Source organism: Micrasema longulum, unplaced genomic scaffold, assembly GCF_059751315.1.
Source record: "Micrasema longulum isolate JH-2025_06_02 unplaced genomic scaffold, ASM5975131v1 h1tg000541l, whole genome shotgun sequence".
Taxonomy (NCBI): domain Eukaryota; kingdom Metazoa; phylum Arthropoda; class Insecta; order Trichoptera; family Brachycentridae; genus Micrasema; species Micrasema longulum.
The window spans coordinates 968,040-994,981 of NW_028277737.1; the positions used below are offsets into that span (position 1 = coordinate 968,040).

General features: G+C 29.6%; 1 protein-coding gene across 12 annotated transcripts in view; it reads left to right on the forward strand.

Moving 5' to 3' along the window:
- Positions 1-26,942, forward strand: part of LOC148280784 (alkylglycerol monooxygenase-like) — a 90,766-nt gene that overhangs the window by 60,684 nt on the left and 3,140 nt on the right. For all 12 annotated transcript variants that reach the window (XM_088227830.1, XM_088227818.1, XM_088227822.1 and 9 more), the window contains 2 exons: positions 2,441-2,575; positions 11,680-11,793. In XM_088227830.1, coding sequence (XP_088083956.1) covers positions 2,441-2,575; positions 11,680-11,793 — 249 coding nt within the window. The remainder of the gene's footprint in view (positions 1-2,440; positions 2,576-11,679; positions 11,794-26,942) is intronic.

Genomic DNA, 26,942 nt, shown 5'->3' on the forward strand with positions numbered 1-26,942 from the left:
GTTTAATTTAACAGTTATTTGAAAACAGTAATTCTTCCGAAACAGCTGAAAAAGCTTCACAAAAAATGAAACTTTTACTGTAACGAAAAAGTCAGAAAAACAGTTTAAATAACCGAAACACCCCTATACTTCCGTGCTTAATCTTCGTCAAATGACGATAATTCAAATATGATATTTGTCTATGTTGGGTGTTTGTGCAATAATTTACCATTGTGTTTGCCTTTTTTTTCATTGCTGTAATAATAAGTTTTCATTTTATTTTAGGAAATAACTTTATGTTATTATTAGTTTAAATATTATAACTAAATAAAAAAAATGAGAGCAAAACAAATATGTCCCGTCCGATTTACAGATTGGCTGCCAACAATTAATTTGACGAATTTATCGTGTTCAATCAATTTGATCCAAGTCAGTGAAAAAGTCCCTTCCGTCGTTTCCTCAATTCATTGGAGTATAAAATATTTCAATAGTTTCTGAATTGTCTTTTTTCTGGACAAAAACTCCAAGGTCATAAGATGGCAGAGAACTCTTTTAGGAAGCTTTTTTCGTTTGGCAAAGAGCTTTTTTTTGTATGTAGGCATTACTTAGGAGACTTAAGTCCTGAGATGCAAATTGCGGTATGTAGTGGTAGCCTATAATTATCTGCTTTACCAAGCAAAAAAAAACATTCATGTTAGATTAGTAATTCTTATAGCTAATCACGGCTTGCGAATGATTAAAAACAACATTGAAAAAAGACTAACATGTAATTAAACATAATTAAAAAAACTCAAAAAAAATATATGGAAAGCATTAGGACTAAGTAGTTAACATTCTTGAAACTATTTAACAAAAAAGGAGAATAAAACAAAAAAAAATATAACAAAAAGTATAAATGTAAATAGAAAACATGAATGAAAATTGATCAAAGTGCTTAATTTGTTTTTTGTACGTGAAAAGCCATCCATTTTGGATTACGACTCGGTCAACTCTTTAATGTCTTTTCTGACCTAAAAGGTATAGAAAATTTATGGCTAGATTAAAGACCCTCGACTTTAAAGAGTGATATAAAACCCTTACAATTTGCCAACATCTTTATATACCCGTTGAAGGCTGTGTCGCTGGCGGTTTGTTTTTTATGCATCCATTAATTTGGTAGCGAATAGGGTAGACACATAAAAGGGTGAGTTTATGAGGGAAGGGAAATTAACAAGGGTTTGTTTCTCTTCGAGAGGGATATGTTTTAGCAAAATGAACGTAAAAATATAATTGGTCCCCAGTTCTTAGTAAATTGGGTTCCACATGTTCGTCTTAGAAGGTTTCAAAGATGTTAAATACATGTTCTGGAATTAATAAAATTAATGAAATAGTTACGTTATACACATGAACGTGTTTGTATTTATGCATATGTATATACAGAACTGTAATAAAAGATTTCTACTTACATTTTATTATGGTTTAAACTTAAACACTTGGAATGTCTTAGTATAAAACGAATGCGGTTAACAGTTCTGATGTATAATAAATAGACACGTTATTTATATACTAGCTACGTCTTAGATAAAGCAAATATTGCGTTGCCCTGAACGATTTGAAAAAAAGAGATCATGAGACGCATAAAATCATTCATTTCAGAAAGAGATACACACATTTTCATAGTTTATTTCTGTGTAATTCGTAACGATATACGACACTAGCCAACAGTTGCCAACATTTAGAAAAATGTATAATACTTTAAATTTATTGATTGATTGGGTGTTTATTTTGTAGAACTCTATATTTAAACTTATTATTAGAAATCAGTAGTAGTTCAGTAGACTCAAATCAGTGTTTGATTTCTAATTATAAGTTGACTTTAAATTTAACTATTTATCCACTTGTTCCATGAATTGGATTTTACTAACGAATGAAACGATATTTCTGTTTGTTTTTTACAGTTGTAATACAGTCACAGCATTTTTTTTATCACACACAACGGCATATTTCTGAGTAGCATAACTCCTTATCATTATGAAATTCCGTTAGGTAATGAAGGCACAGAAGGCAATTACCCACGAATTGAAATAAACAGTTGTACTGGTTAACAGTGTGTATGTTTATGTTATCTTAATTAAATTTCATTTTCAAGAAAGGTGTGTTTTTAAAATGGACTCAACATTAGCGCCGCAAAGAGTCCGCGAACACTAGTGTAAAGACTTTCAAACAGCGAGGAAGTTGATCCCTACGGGGAATTGGATAAAACAATGTTGTTTTTGCGCCCGGTAAAAATAAGAGCATTACATTGCACGGCAATTTTTTTTTAAACGTACAAAAAAAAAGATTTTTAGTAAAAACGAACTAATTAAAGCGACGTCATCGAATGTACATAGAATTTATTATAAAAATAAGTAAAGCTTTCATGATATAATATGATTAAACAGTTATTAGGGTAAGAATAATCAAATGGTTGATTTTTTTTCAGACTTTCTACACTATCCATATGTTGGAAAGAATAGCATCTTACAAAACCATGGGCTACAAAATGGCAGCTGCTTTAGCTGGCCCGAGTTGGTCTCCAGGAACTCCAAGACTAGGAAATGAAAAGGACAAGATGGATGTAAGTTGACACGAACTTATCTTATTATTATTTCCAATTTTTTTTTTAGGAAATATACATCAACATTATTTATACTGTTTTTTAAGTTGACATCAATATGATTTAAATTATCAATAGAGAAATATCACATACTACATACACCGATAAAAATGTATGAAATCGATTACGAATAATTAATAGTATTTTCAAAATCAATATGGATATTGTATAGAAATGTTTTCATACATAAATGTAAAAAAGAAATTTAATAAACATACGTTGCTAGAAAAACGCGTTTGGCCTTGGTTGTTATGACGTCAAGATTCGTGATATTGTTTTTAACAAATTTCAATTGCCAGAACAAATAAACATAAATCGTGACGTATTAGGGGCGTGGCCAATGGAATAATCGTTTTTGCGGGAATTCAAAATTACATATTTTATGCTACTAATAATTAGCATTTTTTTTTACTGTATTTCATAGACTTTTATAACTTTAAAAATGTACCAAAAAAAATGTGATATTTAAAATGATTATTATTATTTTTATTTTATTTTAAACTAGTACTAATATTAAAAAAAATTCTAAGTATAGTTTTATTTTCTGTGTATACTAAATGCTTTGTGATAATTTCCTGTTTTTCTCATTCGTATAGAAACCTACCGATAAACTTTTATTTAGCGTAATTTAGATATAATTTTTAAAATATTTTTAAACATTTAGTATACAAAAAAAAACCAAGCGGAAATAAATTAAATTCAATTGTTATTGACCATTAAAGTTTTTATATTTTAGTATCTGCTCATTTTCAAATAATTCAAAGGTAGTTTTATACTGTTATTTATTGCATTTTTTTAATTGCTGTCTATGCCCGGGCGGATGCATGATATTTATTCATTTATTCATTGAGGATATCATAGTCTTTTTTATAATAACATGAGATTTTTTTTTTAAATGGGACTAACAACACATTTTACATTATTATGAAGAGAGAAAGAGAGGGAAAAAAATAATACTAAAAGAAAAGAAAGGAATGTTATAAAAATTTGATTAAAAGTACATAAAAGGGAGAAGACATTATATAGCTCCTATATAATTTTCCTCCCCTCTCTCTCTGTTTCCATAAACATTTATGTTTCTATTGTTACGTTTGCTAAATAAACTTAGAATTCTGGATGGATATGTTTTATGACTTCACTCATTTTCTGCTTTTAAAAGTGCATAGAACACTGCATTACTACATCAACTACAACATAACTTGATCATTTATATCACATGAAGGTAAGATTATAAAATCATCTTTCCTTCGTTACTAAAAATGGTCAAGGTACGCAGCGATTGGTGTATTAATGCAGTACCCTATGCAATGTTAGGTGCGTAAAAATAACGATGATGATAACATTTGAATTTGAAATCATTTTTCAAAATAGGTCAATTAAATTTTAAAACGTACCTACGTAAATTGAATTGAAAAAAATATTTTCTAAACTTTCGCTCGTTACTTTTCAATCGGGGATTTCCCATGCATACGAAACACTCTTTTCGTTCTCAGGAAAGCTGTTTTAGAAAAAACGATAGCTTTTTAAGCGCTTGCATACTCGGCACAAGCGCCCGTACAATAAAAGCACGATTCCGGAAACAGCAAACTCTGTAAGGCGCTGTAAAAGACTCCTATAAGTTCAATACTAAAGGCACTGGGAACGTTAAGGTTGGACTACTTCATTAAATATTATATTAGTTCGTTTTGAGAAATATTAAAGAAATTAATGAGTTTATTTGTTTGACAAATAAAACGGTTTTAATTTTGAAAAAAATTTTTTTTTTTGTGAATGAATACAAAAATTATTATAAGGAATGAAAAAAAATAACTCAGTCAGATGAATCTCTTCACAACAATAAAGGTTTCAGCTCTTTAACTTCAGTAAAATCAACAAATGGAAGAATTAACAGAAACATAGGCAAAATGGTGAATTTTACAAAGTGTGTAAAGTGGCCACTTAAACCATCCAATGACAGGTCATAAGCCCTGTAAATGCCTAGACTTCAATGTTCCCTTATTTAAAGTTTTCTCCATCCCTGTTGTAATTTGTCAATAAAAGTGAAGTTAAAATATTTTACATTAACCTAGAAATGTAAGATAAATTTATTGTTAAAAAATAAAGAATCAAGTTAAACATAATTATTTAAATGAAACAAGCATTACAATTCATAATAAGGAACAGTTTGAACATAAAAAAATATAAACATAAGCACCTTGATATATTACGACACGTGCATTTAGAACACATTCGTGAATTGATTAAACTACCCCGTCCCTACAGATCAAAATTATATAATGACATATTACTTATTCAATCAAAAGCTAAAACTAGAACAACCGTATTATTCAACTCTGTCATGTAATCAAATTGGATTTAACATCGAACTATTAATACAAATAGAAGCGCTCGAGAGAGTAAAATATAAAAAAGATACAGGTAAAACACGAAAACGTACCAATAGTTATCGAGTTTGTTTATTTTTACCATTGTTGCACTCGACCAGAATGCATATATTACCAAAACTGGGCTGGTATTCCAAACGCTCTAGCGGTCGTAATTTCTCGCTTATTTAAATAAAAAATACACGAGATAAACTGTTTTCTCGCACCACGAGAGTGGTTCAAAATAGCACTCCTGGAAGGGGACCCATTTTCGGCATATAAAAAAGTTTCAATTTAAATGTTTCCCAACAACATTAGTTTTTGATGGATCCCAATCAGATTTTTTCAATAAATTCCTTTCTTTTCTCCCATTTTTTTTCTTTTTACTGTATTTTGAAGAGTGCTTAAATAATACCAACTCACATTTATTATATTTCTAAAACCGCATGTCTACAAATGCATACCGGGTAAAAAGAAGAGCTTCATTTTAGCGCCGCTAGGCGTAGTTTGACATTAAAAAGAATTTTTTTTCCTTTAAAGTTTTGTCAATCACTTACTAAAAGCTACACCATTATTTTACTATGTTTATCCCAACAATTTTTGCGCATTTTCGAGACACAAGCAGGCATTTTTTTTTTCGATTCTAAACATCAAGCTCACGTCACACTCGGCTGGCGGTCAAAGTACGACTAAATACACGTTAGGTATCACTGAGCGTTTGGGAATAAGTTAAGTCTCATCATTTGTTAGGGCTTAGGGCGCGTTTATGTGTGTTAATAGGTCAATGGGTATACAAAAATAAAAATAAGAACATTTTCAATAACACCAGAAATGAGAAAATATCACACTTTAGGTTTTATGAACATCCATAAGTAAGCTTAATACCATTTTTAATTAAGATTTGATATACCGGTGAATTATATAAAATATAGCGAGAATGCCATATTTGACACTGACCGTATTATATTATTATTATTTAATTATTTATTTCATTCTACGCTCAAGTTACTTGCGATATATGATTATTTATTTCATATGATTAACTGATTTTATATTGCTTAAGATCGTAACTTAAGTTTTACGGGTTATATAGCATGGGAAAAATAAATGTTTAATTTAGTGTACATGCATATGATTGCATATGCATGAGTGTAAATGTTGTGTGTGTACAAATAGAGTATGTATAAAGGGAGGTTTATGAGTGTACCCGTCAATATATTATGTTTAAAATAAAAATATAAAAAAATAAAAATGATAATCATAAATACAGGCAAACCTATCGTTATTGACCTACCAGCACTTTATACATTTTCATGTTTTATGTATGTTAGAATGTAGAATATTGCTAAGAAAAAACACAAAATTACGACTAGAATTTGAATTTGTATCAAAATATGTTTATAGTTAACGAAATCGGTTAATAAACATGCAACCGCCAGTTAACAGTTAACGGTTTAAGAAGAAAAGTTTACAAAATACTATTATTGTACTTACTGTATTTTAAATAATTCATTGGAAAATTGCATAGGGCACTGCATTACCAAACCAACCGCAGCGTAACTTGATCATTTTTGTTAGAATGTAAGATGTTAAATCTTACGCTTCTGGTCCTGGAACTATAAATGTTTTATGTCAGTCGTGTAGGGAATCGAATCTAAAACCTTTTGCATGGTAAGCAAATTTGCTGACCATTTAACCACGAGGTATAAAATTACTTACCTGAACTTCTTTTCCTTCTAAATTTTTTTTTATATCTTTTGTGAATATATCAATTTTGTATTATTATTATCAAAAACATTTTTCACTTTGTGGGATGACATTTTACACTTATTTGTTATTAAATTTGTATAAACCACTTTAATTTTTTAAAATTACACTTCGACCGGTTTTGCTTTCTTTCAATTTTCTGTCTCTTTCAAACAATATTTCATTATATAAATAGCAACGCGTGTAATTAAAAGTTAGTTATATTCTTGACAATGAGGTTGTAACCTCGAAATCGGTCGAAGTGTAATTTAAAAAAATTAAAGTGGTTTATACAAATTTATAAACAAATAAATATCAATTTTGATTAACTCTTTAGACTCCTTTTCCTTCATTTCCTTTCTACACCGAATGGTCCATAGGGCACTGCATATATTGATCTTTTTTGTTACATCAACGTATCATGATCACTCTTACGCTTCAGGTCCCAGTCCAGGGACTACGAAATATTATAGTTTAAAAACAACCATTTCAAATAAATATTTCATCACTTCGACTCAAGGAGATAAAATCATTATGTCAAGATAAAAGCCCTGTAAATATTTAGGATAAGGCTTCCGTACAATCACCCTAACCTTTTAAATTGTTGCATATTTTGTTAAGACTTCTAATAATCAATATTTATTTATTTTTAAATTTATTTATTCATTCATACAAATACAAAAATATTACAAAAACATACAAAAATAACGAATTCCAAACTCTATGAGGCCAAAAGCCCTGTGTTGAGTGAAAATTAGTAGATTCGTACAGTGTTGCATTGTTTTGTAAAATACTTAAAAAAAAACGTAAAAAATATTTTAACTCTTCTCTGAACAAAAGTAAGTTTGGGATATACAAGTAATATAAGTTAAGCCAAATATTTTCTCCTATGGAAAAAGTCATTGTTAAAATAACAATATATCGCTGATAATGGTTCCATCGATATTTTTGCTGACAAAAACAAAAAATATGCGAAGAAATACGCCAGAAATGGTTTTCTCCCAATCGCTTAGCAAAATTTCCACTTTGCTTCCTCTGTCCTGAAAAATACTGAAAATAATTTCAGGGATCACTGAAACTTTCGGAACAGGCATAGCAGAAACACGTTTACGATAACGACTACCATTTGTTCCTATTGTTTGCAGAATTTACGCTCTTTGATTAAGCACTATCCCCTAAAGGAATTATAATATTGTTAAAGCCACTAAAAGCTTAGCTACAGATATTGATATAAAAAACCCTTATTGTCAAAATTGTTTAGGAAAACAAAGACACTAGTTTTCATAAGGAAATTAGTATTTCAATACTTAATTTGTAATATAATTCATCGGTATTCACACCAAATAGACGATAGCAACTCTTCCTTTGTCCATGCGTTAAGATAAATAACTTTCCTTAAAAAAAAAATAAAAATGTTTATTTGAAAATTGATGTTTTTTTTAATATTTCTTGATTAAACTACATATTTTATCTTTAGTAAGATCTTTTAGATTAAAAAATGATAAATCTGATTTTGCAACACCCTTAAACTCGCTTAACTATACTTATGACAGCGAAAACAATATTAAATTATCACATTTTGAACATAAAAGGAAAAAAATAAATAAATTAAAACCATTACAAATTAATAGAATTAAACTTAATGCAAAAATAATAAACCAGCAATTGGAATTATTGAACTTTCCTTTACTTAAATCATTAATTTAAAATACAACTACGCTCCGTTTAATTTAATTAACTACTAAAATAAAATAATTAACACGGAATTAAATATCAAAATGAATTACTTAATTCCATAAACAAATGTTTTATCTAGGCATGTATCTAAAAATATTTCGTCATTCATCTAAAGGTATGTAAACTTACCTGTCAAAAAATCAAAGTATTGTGCCAACTTAAATTGTTAAAATGTGTATTTCCCACTGTTTTGTATTTCGCCATATGTTTTTTTCACACATTTTAAATAATAAATGCTTAATCCTAATTTTAGTCCATAAACTCCCAAAAATGAACTGTTTAGCAAACTTGTAAATATTTATGTTTTCTGTCCCCTGTTAAAATACTTATTTGATCTTCTTATCTCCAAAACATGTTAAAAATAGTATAAAAGCTGTAAACGTTGTAAACAATTCACCAGTCTTGAAGATACCTATTTAGGCAAAAGCGCTCGTTACTCAAAATAATAAAAAAGTAAAACTAAACCAAGAAGTTTCATTGATAACTTTATTTATAATTTCATCAAAATCATGTTTATTTCAGTTTATTATTTTTGACAATAAACAGTCATGTTTCGAGATCGGTTAGCATATTGAGTTTAAACAAAATAATATTCTAAAAATTATATTTGATGCACTTACTTTGTGGTTATTTAAAAAAAAATATTCACAAAGATATATATCACAAAGAATAATACTAACGTATCCCTAACTCGATAAGGTCAAGAGCCGTGCGTTGAGTTAAGATGCGACATAATGGAATGTTCATCTATGACATTGAACACTCTTGGGGCCACAAAAGAGAAATTTCTCTTAGCAAAAGTCGTACGTGTTTTTGATATTCACATTCCAAATTACAAGAAAACTTCATACGAGCATTCTGATAAGATCTCCTCTTGTAACCGCATGACAAGAAATGTGTAAATGATTCTTTTTTTTTTTAATGTTTAATGTCTAATGTCTAGTACCTTCATAAATTTAAACAATGTCTCAGATGGGAAAGTGGAATTATAATTTCAGTAAAAATTATATTCCATTGAAGTTCATGAAAAAGAGTGATAATAGAAAAAAAATATCTTACGGCTTAATTTAGGTGACGGTATTGTACTTTCAGTTCAGCAGAACAGCTTTTATTTAATATATTTATAGCATATTATTTTAGTTATCCACTAAAAGTTCACAGACCTACAGAACAATAGTTTTTGGGAGATTATTGAATAATCTTGAATAACGCAATTTAATCGTCGTATTCCGAAGTAATTAGTAATTCGTGGAACGATCGGGGAAACTTTAGTTGTGTTGCGAGGTTGGGAAACTTTTTTTATGTATTCCGGATTAACAAAACGATCTTCAGTCTATTTTAAGGCACAAAGTTGTTTTACAGACACGACAACACAAACTTTAAAGTATACGCCCTTACGAATATATTTTGCCTCACGGATTACGCTATTTGTTGCGATCCCCTTTGACAGTTTCACCTGAATATCATTTACTCATGATCTAAGTTTTATTTTTTTTTCTGATTCAGATTAATTCAATTCAATTCAATTCAATTTATGCATTTTAAATATAACATATATATTGCAAAAATAAATTCAATACGTACATATTAAAAAAAGAAAAAAATACACGAAAGAGACTCATGTCGAAGTAGTAGGAGAATCCTGCCACGGAAAGTCCCTTCGGATACACGGACCAGATCAATATCCAGAGCGATGTTGTTCAGCATCACGGTAGCTCTTCCAACAGGCATAACAATAGGCAGGTTGGTCCTGTATATTGGAATATGAAACAATCTATGCTGACGCTGTCTTGGGTAATTATCAGGAACATAAAAACCAATGCTCATCATAATCTCAGAATTATCGATCATACCGCGCAACAATCGATAAAAATGTATAGTCAAATACACATTTTTCTTTCTAGTATCCAAATTGTTGTAGCCAAACATACCCTAGAGAAACTCGGTCGGGTTGAGCCAAGGATAATACCCACACTTTTTCATGTAGAGATATCTCAGCAACTTCTTTTCGATTTTCTCTATCATAAGAGAGTACTTCAGTTCATGTAGCCCCCAAATTATCGAGCCACTCTTGAGTCTACTTCGCACCAAGGAGTTGTAAAGAGTTCTCAATACGCGGGTATTTTCGAAAACCCTGGCAGTACGCAGAACAAATCCTAACATCTTAAATGCATTACCACTGATTGTCTCTATGAGTTCATGAAATGTCAGGGTGCTCACAAATCTAACGCCCAGATCTTCAACATTCGATGTTCGTAGCAGATTCTGGTTATTCATTTTGTAGCGAAAAAATAAATATTAATAATTATTTTACCGTAAAAAAGTTGAGTGAACAGCGGTGCTTAAAAAATATTGTGTTTCCGTCAAAATAGGTGAAATATTATTAATATTTCAAGCATTAACTTTGTGGTCAAACATTGAGTAATAGGTGAAAATAGATGAAATAAAATTGTATGTTTCCCACGGTGGGGCGTACGCCCCAACGATGGGGCATAACGCCTCAGAGGTGGAGCACCACGCTTCAGAGATGAGACACGTCGCCATTCTACATATAAAGGGGAATACTCATTGGTCATACAAAAAATGCCTGAGATGTACAAAATTGAAATATACGCCAAATTGTACTTAAAATAGAATGAAACCCGTAACTATTTCAATAAAAATTATCTAATAACACAGAAACTGTGCAGGATGTAGCTGTAGATGTTTTATTGATACCGGGCCCAAGCTGTATAATTGTATTGTTGTATTTTGATAGTACATTGTTATACGTATGTCAATGCGCGGAAGACGTGTCTATAAAGGGCACCATACACGTATTTATTTTATTTTACTTAATTACATTTTCAATTTGTGATTTGTAATGATTTTATTTATAATATATGTATAAGAATAGGTTCATTTAATTTCATAAGGGTTTTACATGTTTACAAACATATTACAAAAGGAATTGACAATTTACCTGCTGTTTTGTTAAAAAAGATGCAGGTGGGGCATTTGACCTTTGAAAAGACTACGGTGGGGCATGGCATAAAGAAGGCTGGGAAACACTGGTTTACTCGAACAGTGTAAAACACTTCTTTACCATAAACATTTTTAGAGTAACTTTTTGTTATGCAACTGACCTTTAGGATAAAAGACATACAACTGCAGAATAAACCAATGTTTTTTTTAAGTAAAAAATGTCAAATAATTTCATTTTTTCATTCTTTGTTACAGATTCGATTCAGGGAGAAATATGATGTGGCGCTTCCTCTTTGGTGTAACATATATCTACTTCTTCATTTCTGTGTCGTTGTTTATGGTTTCCAAGAGTTGGCAGTAAGACACATGGTAAGTCGTTTTTTTTAAATTAAAATTTTTCTATAAATTAAGACTAAGTCAAGCAATTCTTGTCATTTGTTACGTTTCGATTTATTAACATTATTTTCTACATAAGAATTTTTTTTACTATTTACCACATTATATCGTCAAGCCAATGCCTAAGTCGTGAATTTTCATTTTTGCCAGTTTAATGTCAAATTTATCACGAAAGTTAATTTTAAACTACTACCACTTTTCACTTCCAAAATAAGACCGAGAATTGATTACCTACCATTTCACCATTTTAACTTAATACCCATCTATGCAATGCGAAATTCGCGAATATTTATTTCGAGATTTCGGCATTGAATACATTTTTACTTGTTTGCCTAATTTACAGCGCTAAAATGGCGAATGTGGTAAATTCAAGATTCCAGAGCATCAAACTGAATGTTATTTTTAACAAGTTGTTTTTTTTAATCTTTAAATCTTTTCCCTTTTTAGTAAAAAAAATAATAATACTTACTCAAAAGTTTTCATGTTAATAATGTAAATTAAAAATATTTTTTAAAGCATTTAAAACCCCATACGAAAACTCCACAAAAATACAAATAGTTAATTTCTTACAAATCTCGTAATACTCAAATAAAAAATATGATAAAAAAAGTCAAACGATAAATAATTTAAATTTTCGAATAATCATATTAATTATATTACTTTTTAGATATGTAACTGCTTGAAGTTAGTTAAGTAATAGTAAAAATAGATTTATGACACCAGTTCTAAACTTAAAACCATAAAATAATGTTTTTGCACACTTGCGACATAGGCATTGACCTGATAATATATTATTATTGGGGTGCATAAAATACATAATTTCTTATAAGTCAATTACTATCAAATTAACAATGTTACTCCCTTTCTCAATATTAAAACCACTCAATATTAAGGCCACTTAAACCAGCCAATAAGCTATGTAAATGCCTAGACTTCCATATCCCTGCTACGCAGATGATACTCAGATTAATTTTTACTGCAAACCAGGCGAGAGAAGTGTGCTTGTCAATTTAATTGATGGATGCATTGAGAAAATAGGAAACTGGATGGCTGAAAACAGACTAACATTAAACCCATCAAAAACTAAACAACTATGGGTCGCTTCAGCCAGACGACAGAATTTGATCCATGATATGGCCCTACCCAATGTAGGGAGTACCGCTTTACCCACCGTTAAACTACTGGGAGTTTTACTCAATTCTGACCTTTCTCTTGACGCTCAAATTAGTAGAACGATAAGTTCATGCTTCTACCAGCTGAGACAAATTAAATGCATTCGCAAAAATTTGCCGGTTGATGCCGCCCGTCAATTAATAAATGCGTTTGTAGTGTCTAGAGTCGATTATTGTAATGGTATCTATGCAGGTCTACCAATGAACAAAATGACTCGCCTACAATCTGTATTGACTGCCGCAGCGAGACTTATTTTCGAAATCCCTAAGTTCAGTCATATCACTCCACTACTTTGGGAACTACACTGGCTACGTTTTCCACAGAGGGTCGAATACAAACTCTGTTGGCTTATGTATAAGTCACTGCACAACTCTGCTCCGGAATATCTAAGGGAACTATGCGTTCCAGATGAACTAGCTGACAGGCGTCTAACGCTTAGATCAGCTACGTCTACGGCGAGAGGAAAAGTTATTTTACCTCTACGCAAATAGCGCACTAAATTAGTGAACGCGCACTTGCGGTCGCAGGCTCTATGGCATGGAATGCTCTCCCGGCAGAGGTGCGAGGCTGTGAAAGTGAAGTGATGTTTCGGAAAAAACTTAAAACCCACTTGTTCTCTAAATCATTTGAATAAATCCGTAGCATGTAACAACAAAATAAATTATTTTAATTAAATTACAAATTTAAAAGAATCACTATGTAAAGCGCCCTTGAGGTATTTTGTTACGAAAATGGCGCTATATAAGTTATCCATAATAATAACAATAATCCCCTTCTCAAAAATGTTTTCCTTCTCTGTTGAAATAAATTTAAATATGAATAACTCCCTAGGGAGTAAATCCAGCCTGTCTGCAAGCATTTGGACATACTCAAAACATTGTTGTAATATTTAATGGTTTATTGTGGCAAAATATGTGTTAATACTTTATGTTTTTCTTTTAAAAATATGATATTAATATGTGTATTTTATTGAAAAAAGACTCTATTATTTTTATTAAAACATGTTACTTACAAGTTAATAGGCTATTACAAGCGCTGACCTGCCCTTATTCTTCGGGAAATAGGGTAGGGTACTGTTAGGGTAGGTTCAGTTAGTCACTGTGCACAGGGGTAGAACGTACATAGCTTTTCCGATAGTAATCACATAAAAACGAGAAACTGCACTTGTGCACGAAAATAGCCCGCATGCCTGACTATCAGAGCTCCCATTTCGAGCTGCACCCATAAAACTAAATTAATCGCGGTTTTCCCATTGCATTTTTCCATTTTTTGTGATTAAAACATCATGCCCGCTACGAATGTACCTATAACCTCTAAATTAGACTTCCATTTAGGAAAAAGGCAAAGTCACAAAATTCAATTTTATTTAAAGCAATTAAAAAGTATTACGAAATGGAAAAAAATATTTATGAAGAAAAAAACATATCAAAATTTAAAATAATGGTCAAGACATATGTGATAAACAATTTATAAATTAAATATATTTGCAATGTTATTATTAGAACACATAACAATATGTATGATATGTGTGCCCTACTTTAAGATTTAAATAAATAAATAAATAAACCTCTAGCGTCTCTGGGTTTACATAAATAGACTTCAGGTTTATTTTTTTTCAACTTTTTAAATGTTTTTTTTTAACTGGAAATTCTTTTTAACAACTTTCTGAATATTCTTTGATTGCAAAAGCAGCACGTAACATTTTTTCGGCAGATTTTGATGGTAAGTTTTTCCATTGAAAATCCTTTAGTGTAAATTACCCAAAATGGCATTCAGTTACGCAACTTTTTTGTGATAAATATCAATGTTTATTAAAAAAATATTTAACTGAGAAAGTATTTGAGTAAATAAAGCCACGAAAGATTTTTTTTTATTAAAATTAGTTTTCATAAGATATCAAAATACATTGAAAAAAAAGAAGTTATTCTTTTAATAAATAAATTGTAATAATTATTTAATAATTAAAAAAAATTTTTTTGTTATCGTTTTGGTTTAATACGACCACTCTGTGATTTGTAAAGAACGGACCTCGAGAGGATAAATAAATCCGTTGCATGTGATAATAAAATAAATTGTTTTAATTAAATTACAAATTTTAAAGCTTCAATTAAAATGATTTGTCTATAGAATCACTATATAAAGCGCCTTTGAGGTATTTTATTACGAAAATGGTGCTATATAACTTATCCATAATAATTAATAATACTATAAATGCATCTATGAATTAATAACTGATAAAATATTAAAAATTTGATTACCACAAATAATTGACAATAAATATCATAAATCTAAATACACATCAATTTAAATTTATCGCAACAACAAGATAAAACGTTTTTGAGAAAGGAATATGAAAATCTAGGCATTTAGAGGGCCTATGACCTGTAATTGAAAGGTTTAAGTGAGAACTTTACAAAATAATATTATTCAGGATTTACATTTAAATCACGTTTGAAATGTCACCTCCCAAATATTTGAATTTTTCCCTTTTCCTCCCCCCTTCCCTCTCTCTTTATAGTATAGTGTAGATATTTAGTAAATTTTTAATTCTTGAAAAAAAAACACATGTATATCAATGTTTCTCTTTCTTATATAACACAAAAATATTATACCTGTATATTTATTATAGGAGTAAAAATTCATAAACATTTCTAGTACACCCACGAACAGGCCATGCCTTTATGGATTTTTTTGTTTATTATTTTTACTGTTAATATGTATTTCATTGTTATGTAACTATCCTTTATTTTTTGTATTTTTAACCTATGTCTATTGTAAAAAACAAAAATAAACAAAGAAAATTTTATAATATACCTACAATGTGTTCTTCCTTTTTTATAATTTTTAATATGATTATCTCCAATCGAATAGTTTCCGTAGGTAGGAATAAATTGCCTCAAAACAATATGCCCACCCTTATGCATAAGTTCGTAAACTGTATTTCTATATGAAGTATTCGAATAAAAATAATAAGTAAAAAATAAGTTGAGGAAATGTGGATGTTCAAAGATAGGTAGAATGGTGAATGTTTGAAATGTGTAAAGTGGGTACTTAAACCGTCAATGACTGGTTATATGCCCTGCAATTGCCTAGATTTCTATATTCCTTTCTCAAAAATGTTTTCTCTCTCTGTTGCTATACATTTAGATCCTCAAACGTTTGGACATACCAATAAATTAAAATTCAACATTGTTTTAAATATGATTATTACAAATATTTTTTTTAAAATTATATAAATTCATGTGTTAATGTTAACAGCTCCCCAGCTCAACAGTCCTTGTCTACAAAAATTTGGACAAACTCAAAATATTGTCAATAAATCCACCTGGTTTATGAAGAAGTATAGAACTTTAAAAAAATAATTTAAGGCGTTGCTTAGTATGTGGGTAAAATAATTCAATAAGATGAATTTCAAAGTTTCAGCTCTTTAACTTCACAATCATCAACATTTGAAAGAATTGAAAGAATATAGATGTTCAAATATAGACAGAATGGTGAATGTTACAGTGTGTTAAGTGGCCACTTAAACCAGCCAATGACAGGTCATAAGCCCTGTAAATGCTTAATCTACTATATAATCTTCTCTAAAATATTCTTCATCTCTGTTGTCATGTGTTATTTTTTTTTTAAATTTGCTCTTTTACTTCACAAAAACAATAGATCTTAAAACGTATCTATAATGGTAAAGAAATTTCATATCCACTTTTCGAAAATGTTATCCACATTACTGTTTCTATTAGCTTAATATTATAAATGGCAATGTTCTAATGCTTTTCATACTTAGAAAAATATTTTACTAGTGTTTATAATGTGCGAAATTATTTCGCTTTAATAATGGAAATTCAATGTTTTTCTCAATAAGTAGCATTTCAAATATTCTGTTATATTATAGTGCTTCACTTTCACAACTATTATATATCTAAATAATTTCATTTAGTACACAATTTTTTTTATTTTACTGGCTAAAAATTTAAAATTAAAATGAAATGTTATGTACAAGCATTTCAACTGAGATCGAGAGAACAGAATTTAAAACCAAGTTTCGGTTTCGGTTTCTGTTTTAACTTCGACTAAAACCAAAACATATTATAAAAAGACAAGTCCTTTCAAAATAGGGGTTTTTTTTTGTTAAACCTTACGAGTTCATTAAAATAAGTATTAAATTTATTTAACATTAGTGTACTTATATATTCAATTAAATAAAAGGCATAAATTTATTTTTACATAAACTGCATAAATTGCCTTCACATTTATTAATCATAAATATGAAAAAAAAAATACATATTTAAATACATAGCAACAAATTATAAAATTTGCATAACTATAACAATAGTAACAAGTAAGTAAATACACATAAGCAACCAAAAATTTTAACAATACATACATAAATATGAAAAAGCAAAAAAGGAAACTATTTTTAAATAAAAATAAAAGTTTAAGAATTATATTCCGAGAGAAAAAAAGAAATCAGCCTCGTTTTATAACTTTCAAGTCCAGAACCAATATATCAGCCTTGTCCTCATACTGATTACCATATCTGTGGAGCCTAGAGATAGGCGAGTGCATGTGATAGTTGGTCCTCGAACTTGCAGAACAAAAAGGAGATCTGTGGCAAGCGAGTAAATTTGTTTTTTCAAAGCGCTTTTTGGTTCGTTTTTATGTAATACATTTAATTTATATGTAACATTTCTTCAATGTACGCTATAGGAACTTCGACTCATTAACTGCAAAGGAATTACAAAAATATAAACTTGAAAGGTCTTAGAACTTGGAACTACTCAAAAAATAAATAAATAGAAGGGTTAGTAAACATCCAACAAACCCCGACCACAGGTTTTAGCTGAGCCGAAATTTTGGCCAATTTTAGGCTGAAACCGAAATCGAGGTCAAAACTTTTATTTTTGCTGGTTTAGACCGAAACTGAAACTTCTGTCGGTCATTTTTTTCCTGTGCAAATATTTTTTAGTCATATTGTAAATATTTTATTCGTGTGATTAAACATAATATAATTTGAATAATAATCAAAGGATTCGTCAAACACGGGAATTCGTCAATTCGTTTGTATTGAATTAATTAAAAATGCAATGAAATGTAAATTTAATGCAAAATTCAGCTTTTTTGTATGGAGTTAATTTAAATGAACTATTATTGTATTATGGACAGTCAGAAACTCATTAAATAATTAATGTTTGTAACATTTGGATAAAACAAAACCTTGTTGATTAAACAAACTGGTTTAAGAAGCACAAAACTTGAAAGATTATTTTCAGCCGTTGCCTAGTAGATGGAATAATAAATAAGATAAAGCTTACCTATATCAATAATAGTTTTGGCGATTTTACTTAACAAAAGTCAACAACAGTTAAAATACATTCCTCCACATACCAAAAACCGTTTTAAAGACCGTGGGTTTTACTATAATTTTCACTCATACAAAAAGCAACGTTTTTGTTTATCAATAAACGAGGTACACTTTTTTTTTTGTTTCATATGTCGCGATTTCAATTTAATTTAACTTTACTGCTTTCACTGTTCCTCTTAGTATGAGTTTGCCAAATTATATGGAGGGCCTTTGTGGGATATTGTCATTCATCTTTATGACCATATTTCAAACACAAATGGAAGCAAAAACTGTATTTACCATATTATACAAAAGTCAACGGATCAAAGAGTTGAGGAAATATGGGTATTTAAACATAAGCAGAATGGTTAATGTTACACAGTGTGTAAAGTGGCCATTTAAGACAGCCAATCACAGGTCATAAGCCTGTAAATGCCTAGATTTCCGTATCCCCTTCTCAAAAATATTCTGTGGCATCAAATTTAGTCAGGTGGATTTTTATGTTTTGATAGTAAAATTGATTTCTAATTTCTAAATTAAAATAAAAAATTTTGATTGTACTAATTTATGGAATTTTTTGAGGGAAAATAAATGAAATCTTTATTTGTAAAGGTGAGATTCTTTAAAATAATTTCATCTACAATTTATCTCTAAAAAAATAGAGAATTAAATAAAAAAATATGGACAATGTCTTGAGTATGTCCAAATGCTTGCATACTGGCTGAATAAATCTTGAAAAATCTGACAAATAAACACGTCATCATTATAATTTCTTTCCACACCTAATGATGCATAGAACATTGAATTGGTTCACCAATTGCAGTATATCTTGATAATTTTTGTAACATGATAGTAAGATCATCAGTATTACGCTTCGGTCATAGTCCAGAAATTATGAAATATTCTAGCGTAAAAACACTTTTTCAAATAAATATTACATGTCAACAATGTCGGGAATCGAACCCGAGACCTCTTGCATGGTAGGCAAACGCGCTAAAGTCGACTAAATAAACACATTAAAAAATATATATTGGCATACTTCAACAAAGCTTCTTCATCTTACATACTAGTAATTGGAGAACTATGCCCTACTTGGCAACAAGAAGAAATACATAAGATGAACGGCAATTTTGACACAACGCTTACTGATCATGCAGAAAGAATTGGCATTTTACCCATTTGAAATTTGGCAAGGAACCAAATTGCATCTCTAGTCTTGAATATTTACAAGGTATAAGCAAAATATCTTGCTCCCTGACCATGCAAACATCAAGACTCTTCTCAAAATTACTGCTCCTTGGGAAAAAATTCTAGTTAAGACATGTCTACCAACCTTTATATTTCTATAGCCAAACCATTGCACCGTAAGAAAATACACGGAAAAAAATAACAAAAAGTAAAGTAGCCATATTTTAAATCCTCAAATAATCAATTATATTTGAATAATAAAATCAAACACTGGTATGACTACTTAAACTTGTTTTTTTTTTTACCCTATAATTGTAATCATTGTATATTTTTAACTTGATACTTCCAATTTATAATTACTTAAGTACCTAGAATTACATAACTATACTTATATAGTTATGTAATTCTAGGTACTGGACCTTAGTCCATTAAATCTTCAAATTCGTTTGAAAATGCCCTAACAAGGCGTGACAATTGTCTGATTTTTTTCTGTTAAAATAAAATAAATTATTTTTAAAAGAATCGAATCAGTGTTAGATTTAATATTAAATTAAAATTAATTACGAAGTGCAACAAAATAAACACCTAGTCACTTAATAAGTTAATTGAAAACAAGTAAAACCAACAAAGTTTTTCAATCATTTTTTTAATATATGATATTAATACCCGTATGCAGAGACAAAACTGAAGGTGAGGAAAGTATATTCTAATTTCAAATGCGAAGAATAACCCGAAGGTGAAGACAATATAATGTACTTTCCTCAATTAACTTTTGTCTCTGCATACGGTTATAAGAGTGTTTACTGACAATATTATCAATGAAATTTAATTTTAATTGTATAATTGTAGGTTGAAAAATGGTATTAAAAACTTTTAACGCTTTCCTAATGTGCCTACATGCCTATTTTTTTTTTTTTTCGTAGTAATAAGAGTTTTTATATGTTATAGAATTGAAGAGATAAGATTAAGTATATATATTAGAACTTAACTAAAGCACCTGCTGACGAACTGCTTTTTATGCAGTTCAGTTGGAGTTGATAATTTGTATTTTAATTTATGTATTTTTTAATAAAAATATATATATAAATAAAAAAATGAATTTTTTTTAAAAAAAAAAAGATCGTCAAATTGGGATTAATGTTGATCATCAAATCGAAAACACACGATTTTATTTAAAAAATTAAATCTATATACATATTTTGGAATTTTAGTAGTTATCATTATCCAACGGAATCTGTTTTTTTTAAGTTCATTCTAATTACCGTTTTTCATTGTTTGACGTCCATGAATCAGTTTAATTGTGTAATATCATCATTTAGGTAATTCCTTCGCGTTATATTTGATTCCTCGTCTGGCTCGGAATTTACCCAAGAATGGTTTGTATCCTTTCATCTTGTATCCATGTTTGGTAAATAATTGTCGTTTGCACATATCTTCTTGTAAATATGTACTTCATTGTTCAGGTAGGAAATAGATACAAAGGCTTCCCACACGGCTTTGTCGGGTTCGCGAACGGTTTCGTGCTACCAACCCTTTGATTCTAAATCTTAGAATACTCTCAATTAATATTAAAGGAATGTTACGTTATATCAGAGGGGCTCAGTCTATGATCCACGAATCGGTTTTGGTACGCGTTATCCCCGAAACCATGGGAAAATGTAACACGTATACTTATTTTTTTAAAATATATTAACTAGTTTAAAATATTACTTAACGCTAAAATTATTTTTATTTCATTTTCAAAAATAAATGTCAGCGTTTTTATTATTTGTCCCAATATTTCAATTTTGGGGACCATTTTTAAAGAGGGGTAAATAACTAACTATAAGAAAATGGGAGTCAAGTAGTGCTAGAGTAAAGTTCGAACCTCTCAACGCTCTTTAGAGTCTAAACGATTAGAATTTTTTAACTACCGTGCATACGTAGGAATTTGTTAGATGTTGTTAGGGGAACTCCTGCGTCAGTTGAAGAAACTAATGATAATATTTCAATGTGTATTTATTACATATTGATTAAAACACAGAGGTTGTTTATAAAAAGCGAGAGTAAAGACGATAACTAAATTAAATTGAACTGCACGATGCGATGTTACTACGCTCTGTGGTCCTTTAATAAGTCGTGTTCTTTTGTTTTGTTTGAGTTGAATCATCACCTTAGTTGGAATTATTATTTCAGCGCACTCCCGCCAGCCATGTTGATACAAATGTCTACCGTGTGAAATATTTCCAAAGTTTGATAGAATAACAGTGAAAATTTAATTACTTTAAAGCACTGGCGGCTCCTGACCGTAAACTTTGGCAGTTCATTTATTAACATTTTGTCAACTTATATATTAAGTTCAATAATATTATAACAATATGATAGATCTGACGTGATAAACAAGCAATAGTATGACAGCCTGCGCATCGGAACCAGAAACGCTAAATTATCCTAACATTATACGCGCGTTACGGATAACTAAATCAACTAAATTCGTTCTTGTATCATTTCATTACGCATGTTCAAAGTGACATCACAAACAAACTTCAAACTTCAAATTTGCGTATGCGTCGGCAATACCCGGAGTATGTATATTATCTTCTCCCTCTAACGCACGATTCACCGGTATGAAACATTGTCTATCGCGCTCAAATGTCGATTTTAGGAGATACGTTATATTTCATACAAATTCAGAGTAAAGAATTGTGCAAAACACAATATGCACGCGGCCGATTGCGCATGCGTAGATTAGAGGAGAAATTTGTCCACTAGAGTCGATCTCGCTAGATCTTTTGGCGCTAGTATTAAATTTCATGATGTTAACATGTAAAATATTGCAACGAATCCTTGTTTCTTTGTACCTATAACATATTTTTACTATCAATAAAATTACTTATTTATTCACACATATTTTTACTTGGCAGTGCACTGCACTTATGCATATACTAAGGAACAGCCTCGGATTTGAAGTGATTTTGATGCATCGACAGTAATTATTTAACTTATTTCATCTGTGGTTATAAAATGATTTTTAAATAAAATGTCCGTATCACACGCACGGATCATGGCATAAATTATATTTTCACGTGTTTGTACGTGAGTTCTTGAATGTATTTCTCAGATTCTTTTAGATTTCAATCACCGTATGTTATACATTAGATATTTTCCTTACTTAGTTCAATCATCAGTAATATTAATTGAGATAAGTTGATGCAAAATGACAAATATTGTAAGAAATTATAAGTTAAAATTTCAATATAAACGTTAAAATGAAATGTTACGTGATATTGGTATTAGAAAGTTATGATTACAATATCCTCGGATCCTTGAAGTTTCGTTGAGTTTTAAAGTTATCAGATTTCTTTAAAAAATTCTAAATATTCCATTTCCAATAATCTAACTAGGAGTGAAATTCAAAATAAGACATCGTACAGAAATTCATTTTATTTTGATAACAGGAAATCGAATATGCTTGAATTTTATTCCGTGCGAAATAACGTTATTATAAAATGTAAATCTGATTCGAAAATCGGGTAAATCCGGAGGAAACGTTTAACAGAAATAATTAAAACGATTTCCGTTGCCAGACATATTTTTTAATCGAAAGTTTGAGTATTTTTATATAAAACTTCCAATTTTAAATCTGGGAAGATCAAAAAAATTTCCTTACAAGAGAGTTTGTTGTTTTGTAAATATTTTATAATTTTATTTTAATGCGGGTTAATTTTTAAATAAGCATTTTTAATAACATTTTGTAATGCGATAGTTATCGCATTCAACTACAATTTTTGGTCCTCATGAGGTCTTTGGTTTGATCCCTGTCATGGTTGACATAAAGTATTTATTTTATGCCTTCTTTAATAGTTTTTGGGGTAGAATTTGATGCGTCAAACTAATTATTTTTGGCTTTGAAATAAATTATCATGATACCCAGTAATAAGAGTATTGGTGTATATATATGTATATATGTATATGTTTATATGTAATAAGCAATTTCAGGTGAAAAAAAAAATGATAATGCTTAGATCTGACATAGTTTCGGAATTGAAGAATCTACCTTCGTACATCATCTAATGCACGCAAGATGATTATTCTGACTTTCGATAGGACCATCTTTAAGTATTAGTAATATATCTTAAACACACGTATCATAACTTTTTTAAGCCATCTTTTTGCTGTCCATTCATGTCCAAACCAATGCAGCGATCCCTTTTGAATTTTGTCGATAATTCATGTCTTAGTCGATACCAACGTTCGCGGACCTACCGCACATAGTTTTACCACACATTCACCCAAGAAATCGCACACCGACAACATTCGACCTACTTTTGACAAGCAGCTTAAAACGTCAAAATGGTTTAATTATTTATGCTTTATTATTTTGGTTCATAACATCTTAAGAACTAATATAAACATTTAATAACATTACAATTTTTCATCAAAATTTCTCAAGAACATATTCGTTTGATTTATTACGTCAAAAATGTTTAATATTTTAAAAATAATCCAAATATAAAAAATGCTTTCCTTGCCAAATATACCTAGGTATAATATCACAAATAAAACAGTAAAATCATTAATTATTAAACTTTTTTTATATTTATGCCTATATGAGGCAGGTGTTATAAATGTGGTACTCAAAAAAATTGGTGCATTCATCTTCAATAGTGTTATTCATGACATGTTAGCTGAGTGTAAATAAAGCTATTCATTTTACGATCAGCAAATAAGTACCAGTATTTTTCTTTGGCACATGTTACTTTTCCAATTCAGTATTGTGCCAAGATATTTTCTGATTTAATATTTTTTATTCCTTACATTTTTATCACCCAAATATGAAGCTCTTGCCAAAACTTAGCTTTGAAATGAGCAAAATTTATTTTTAAAATCTTTTTTTAATTTTTTATTTTATACATTTAATCATATGTACATTTTTTATACAGTTTGCCCAGCTAGCAAGGGTACAAACCCCGTTCCAAGCTAGGCAATTATATTTTTTTACAAAATAATAATTTACAAGTTAAAAAAAAGAACAAACGAAAAAATAGAAACTTACTTGAATACACATATATAAATACACACAATCATACACCCATGCACATACACATAAACACATTTATATACACATGCGCATACACATATATGCATACATAAAAGACACACAATCTAATTTATATATATGTGAAACTTCAGTTGGGTTACTTATTTTGGTAATAAACCGAGTTAATTAATCATTCTTAAATCGTTTGCCTTTTTTAATATGTACATTAATTTATGACATACCACGAGCTCCTGGTTTGCTCCGTGGTTTTGTGGTAAGCGTATTTGGCAACCATACGTCACGACGTCTCGAATTTAGTGAGAAAGTTCAGTGTCTTTTTTCTTTTTTTATTAAAATAAGATAATTTTTTTATTTTTATATATCGTATTATCAGCGTTATGATTTTTTAAAGTTTTGTATTTCTGAAATAACTCGTGTGACGTCAGAAGTTATTCTACGACAGTTTTTTCTGATTGGTTCGTTTACGGTGACCAAACCGGATATCCTTCAAAGCTCTCATATCATTGGATGGTTCATATGAACCAGTGACGTCATTCAAAGTAGTGCGTTTTTATTAAAATATTTTTATTTGTTTTTCGAACATTTTTAAGAAATTTTACAGTAAAATTTAATGCTCTTTTTTTTACGGCGCTCAATAAAATATTTTTTGTTTGCAATTTCCCGTAGGGCTGAAATTCCTAATTGAAGATGTTTTATTTTAGTTTTTGATTTAATTGTTCATTATAATATTTCATAATTCATCCTAAATTTATGCGTGATAAATTGAACCATTATTCTAAGCCCATAATAAATATTTCCCTTATGTAGGAAATAATAAGCTTTAATTGATGTATCAATTTTATACACTGAGCCAGGGGCGAATTGTCAAAATAAGCGACTATGCATAGCTTACCATTTTATTTGACTGTTAATAAAAATGTTTTATAGTTAATATGTTTATGCCAAAATAAAAACAATTATTGATATTAATTATAAATCACTACCACCGTTTATATCATCCTACAAAAAAATATCTATGAAGTGCGCCCAGCGCCCAGCCTGTTCTCGGTGAACGATGAAACTAGCCGATTACCTCAGCTTATTCCTCCATACAAAAAAGAACACTAAATTTTACGTCTTTAATGCAAGTCAGATTTTTTATTATGTATCACCAGACATGTGGCTTTAGCCGGTTCTTAGTGTTAGCAGTCTTTGCTGAATGTTATTATGGTATTTTTTTAATGAACTTTTGTACAAGTGTTGTATTAAAATAGTGTAAAATGAAGCTACGTATTTCGTGTGGTTAAAAATAATTGTTGTTTGAGTTAATTTTCATAGAACCATAGGAAAAAATAACATTTATAATTATATGACTTACATATTATTATGTATTATATGTAGGTACAAATGTATAGGTATTTTTTTGTAGATTACCTATAAAATAAATCACAGCTCGCCACTGGACCATGTTGTATAAATGTTGAAGAAGAAAAAAAAAGAATTGTATTATACGTTAAATAAATTAATTTTGAGTATGTCCAAATGTTTGCAAACAAGGATCCCTAGGGAGTTATTAAGATTGAAAAAAAAATAATCTTGAAAAGTTATCATAATCTTTATCTCAACATCAGACTAACTCAAAATATTGTAGATTAAATAAACTGGTATAATAGTTAAATTTTTGCGGCGTTGCCTGGTAGGTAAAATAATTCAGCCAGATAAATCACACCTACATCAATTCAGCTTTTTTACTTTTCATAAGTCAACGAATGGAAGGATATTTAAACATAGATAGAATGGTGAATGTTACACAGTGTGTAAAGTGACCACAAGCCCAATGAATTTTTGTAGACTTTTTTATTGTATTTCTTTCTCTTAAATGTTGTTCATATCTGTTGTAATATTTTAATATTTACTCTTAAAAGACTATGGTAAATAATCTCCTTTCTCGCGGTGATGTAACATCGTGTTACCACTAGTAAAAGACGGAATATTCTAAAGTTCAGACATATAAAAAAAAAACAAAAACATGGAGACTGTATAATATTCCTTTTTTCATAATTTATGTGAATAAACATAAAATTAAGTGCTGTTATATAAAAATAAATTAAAAATCACAAGTTCGCCGCCCATGTTATGCGCGTGCGTCCCTCATCATTGTCATCAACCGACTGAAGTCTAAATCAGTTTTAGATGACACCCGCTGTAGAACAGCGTCTCTGTCTTCCTTGTTATGACTTCTATCTTCGTGCTCTTTCTTGTATAAGGTATCTGTATAGATGTTTGCTTAATTAACCAACATTTTTCTTCGCGTAGCAAGGATAAATATTTTTTGCATTAACATTTAGCATAGTAATACAAATTTTACTTTCCAAATCGGGTGCGAAAATGTTCATTTGA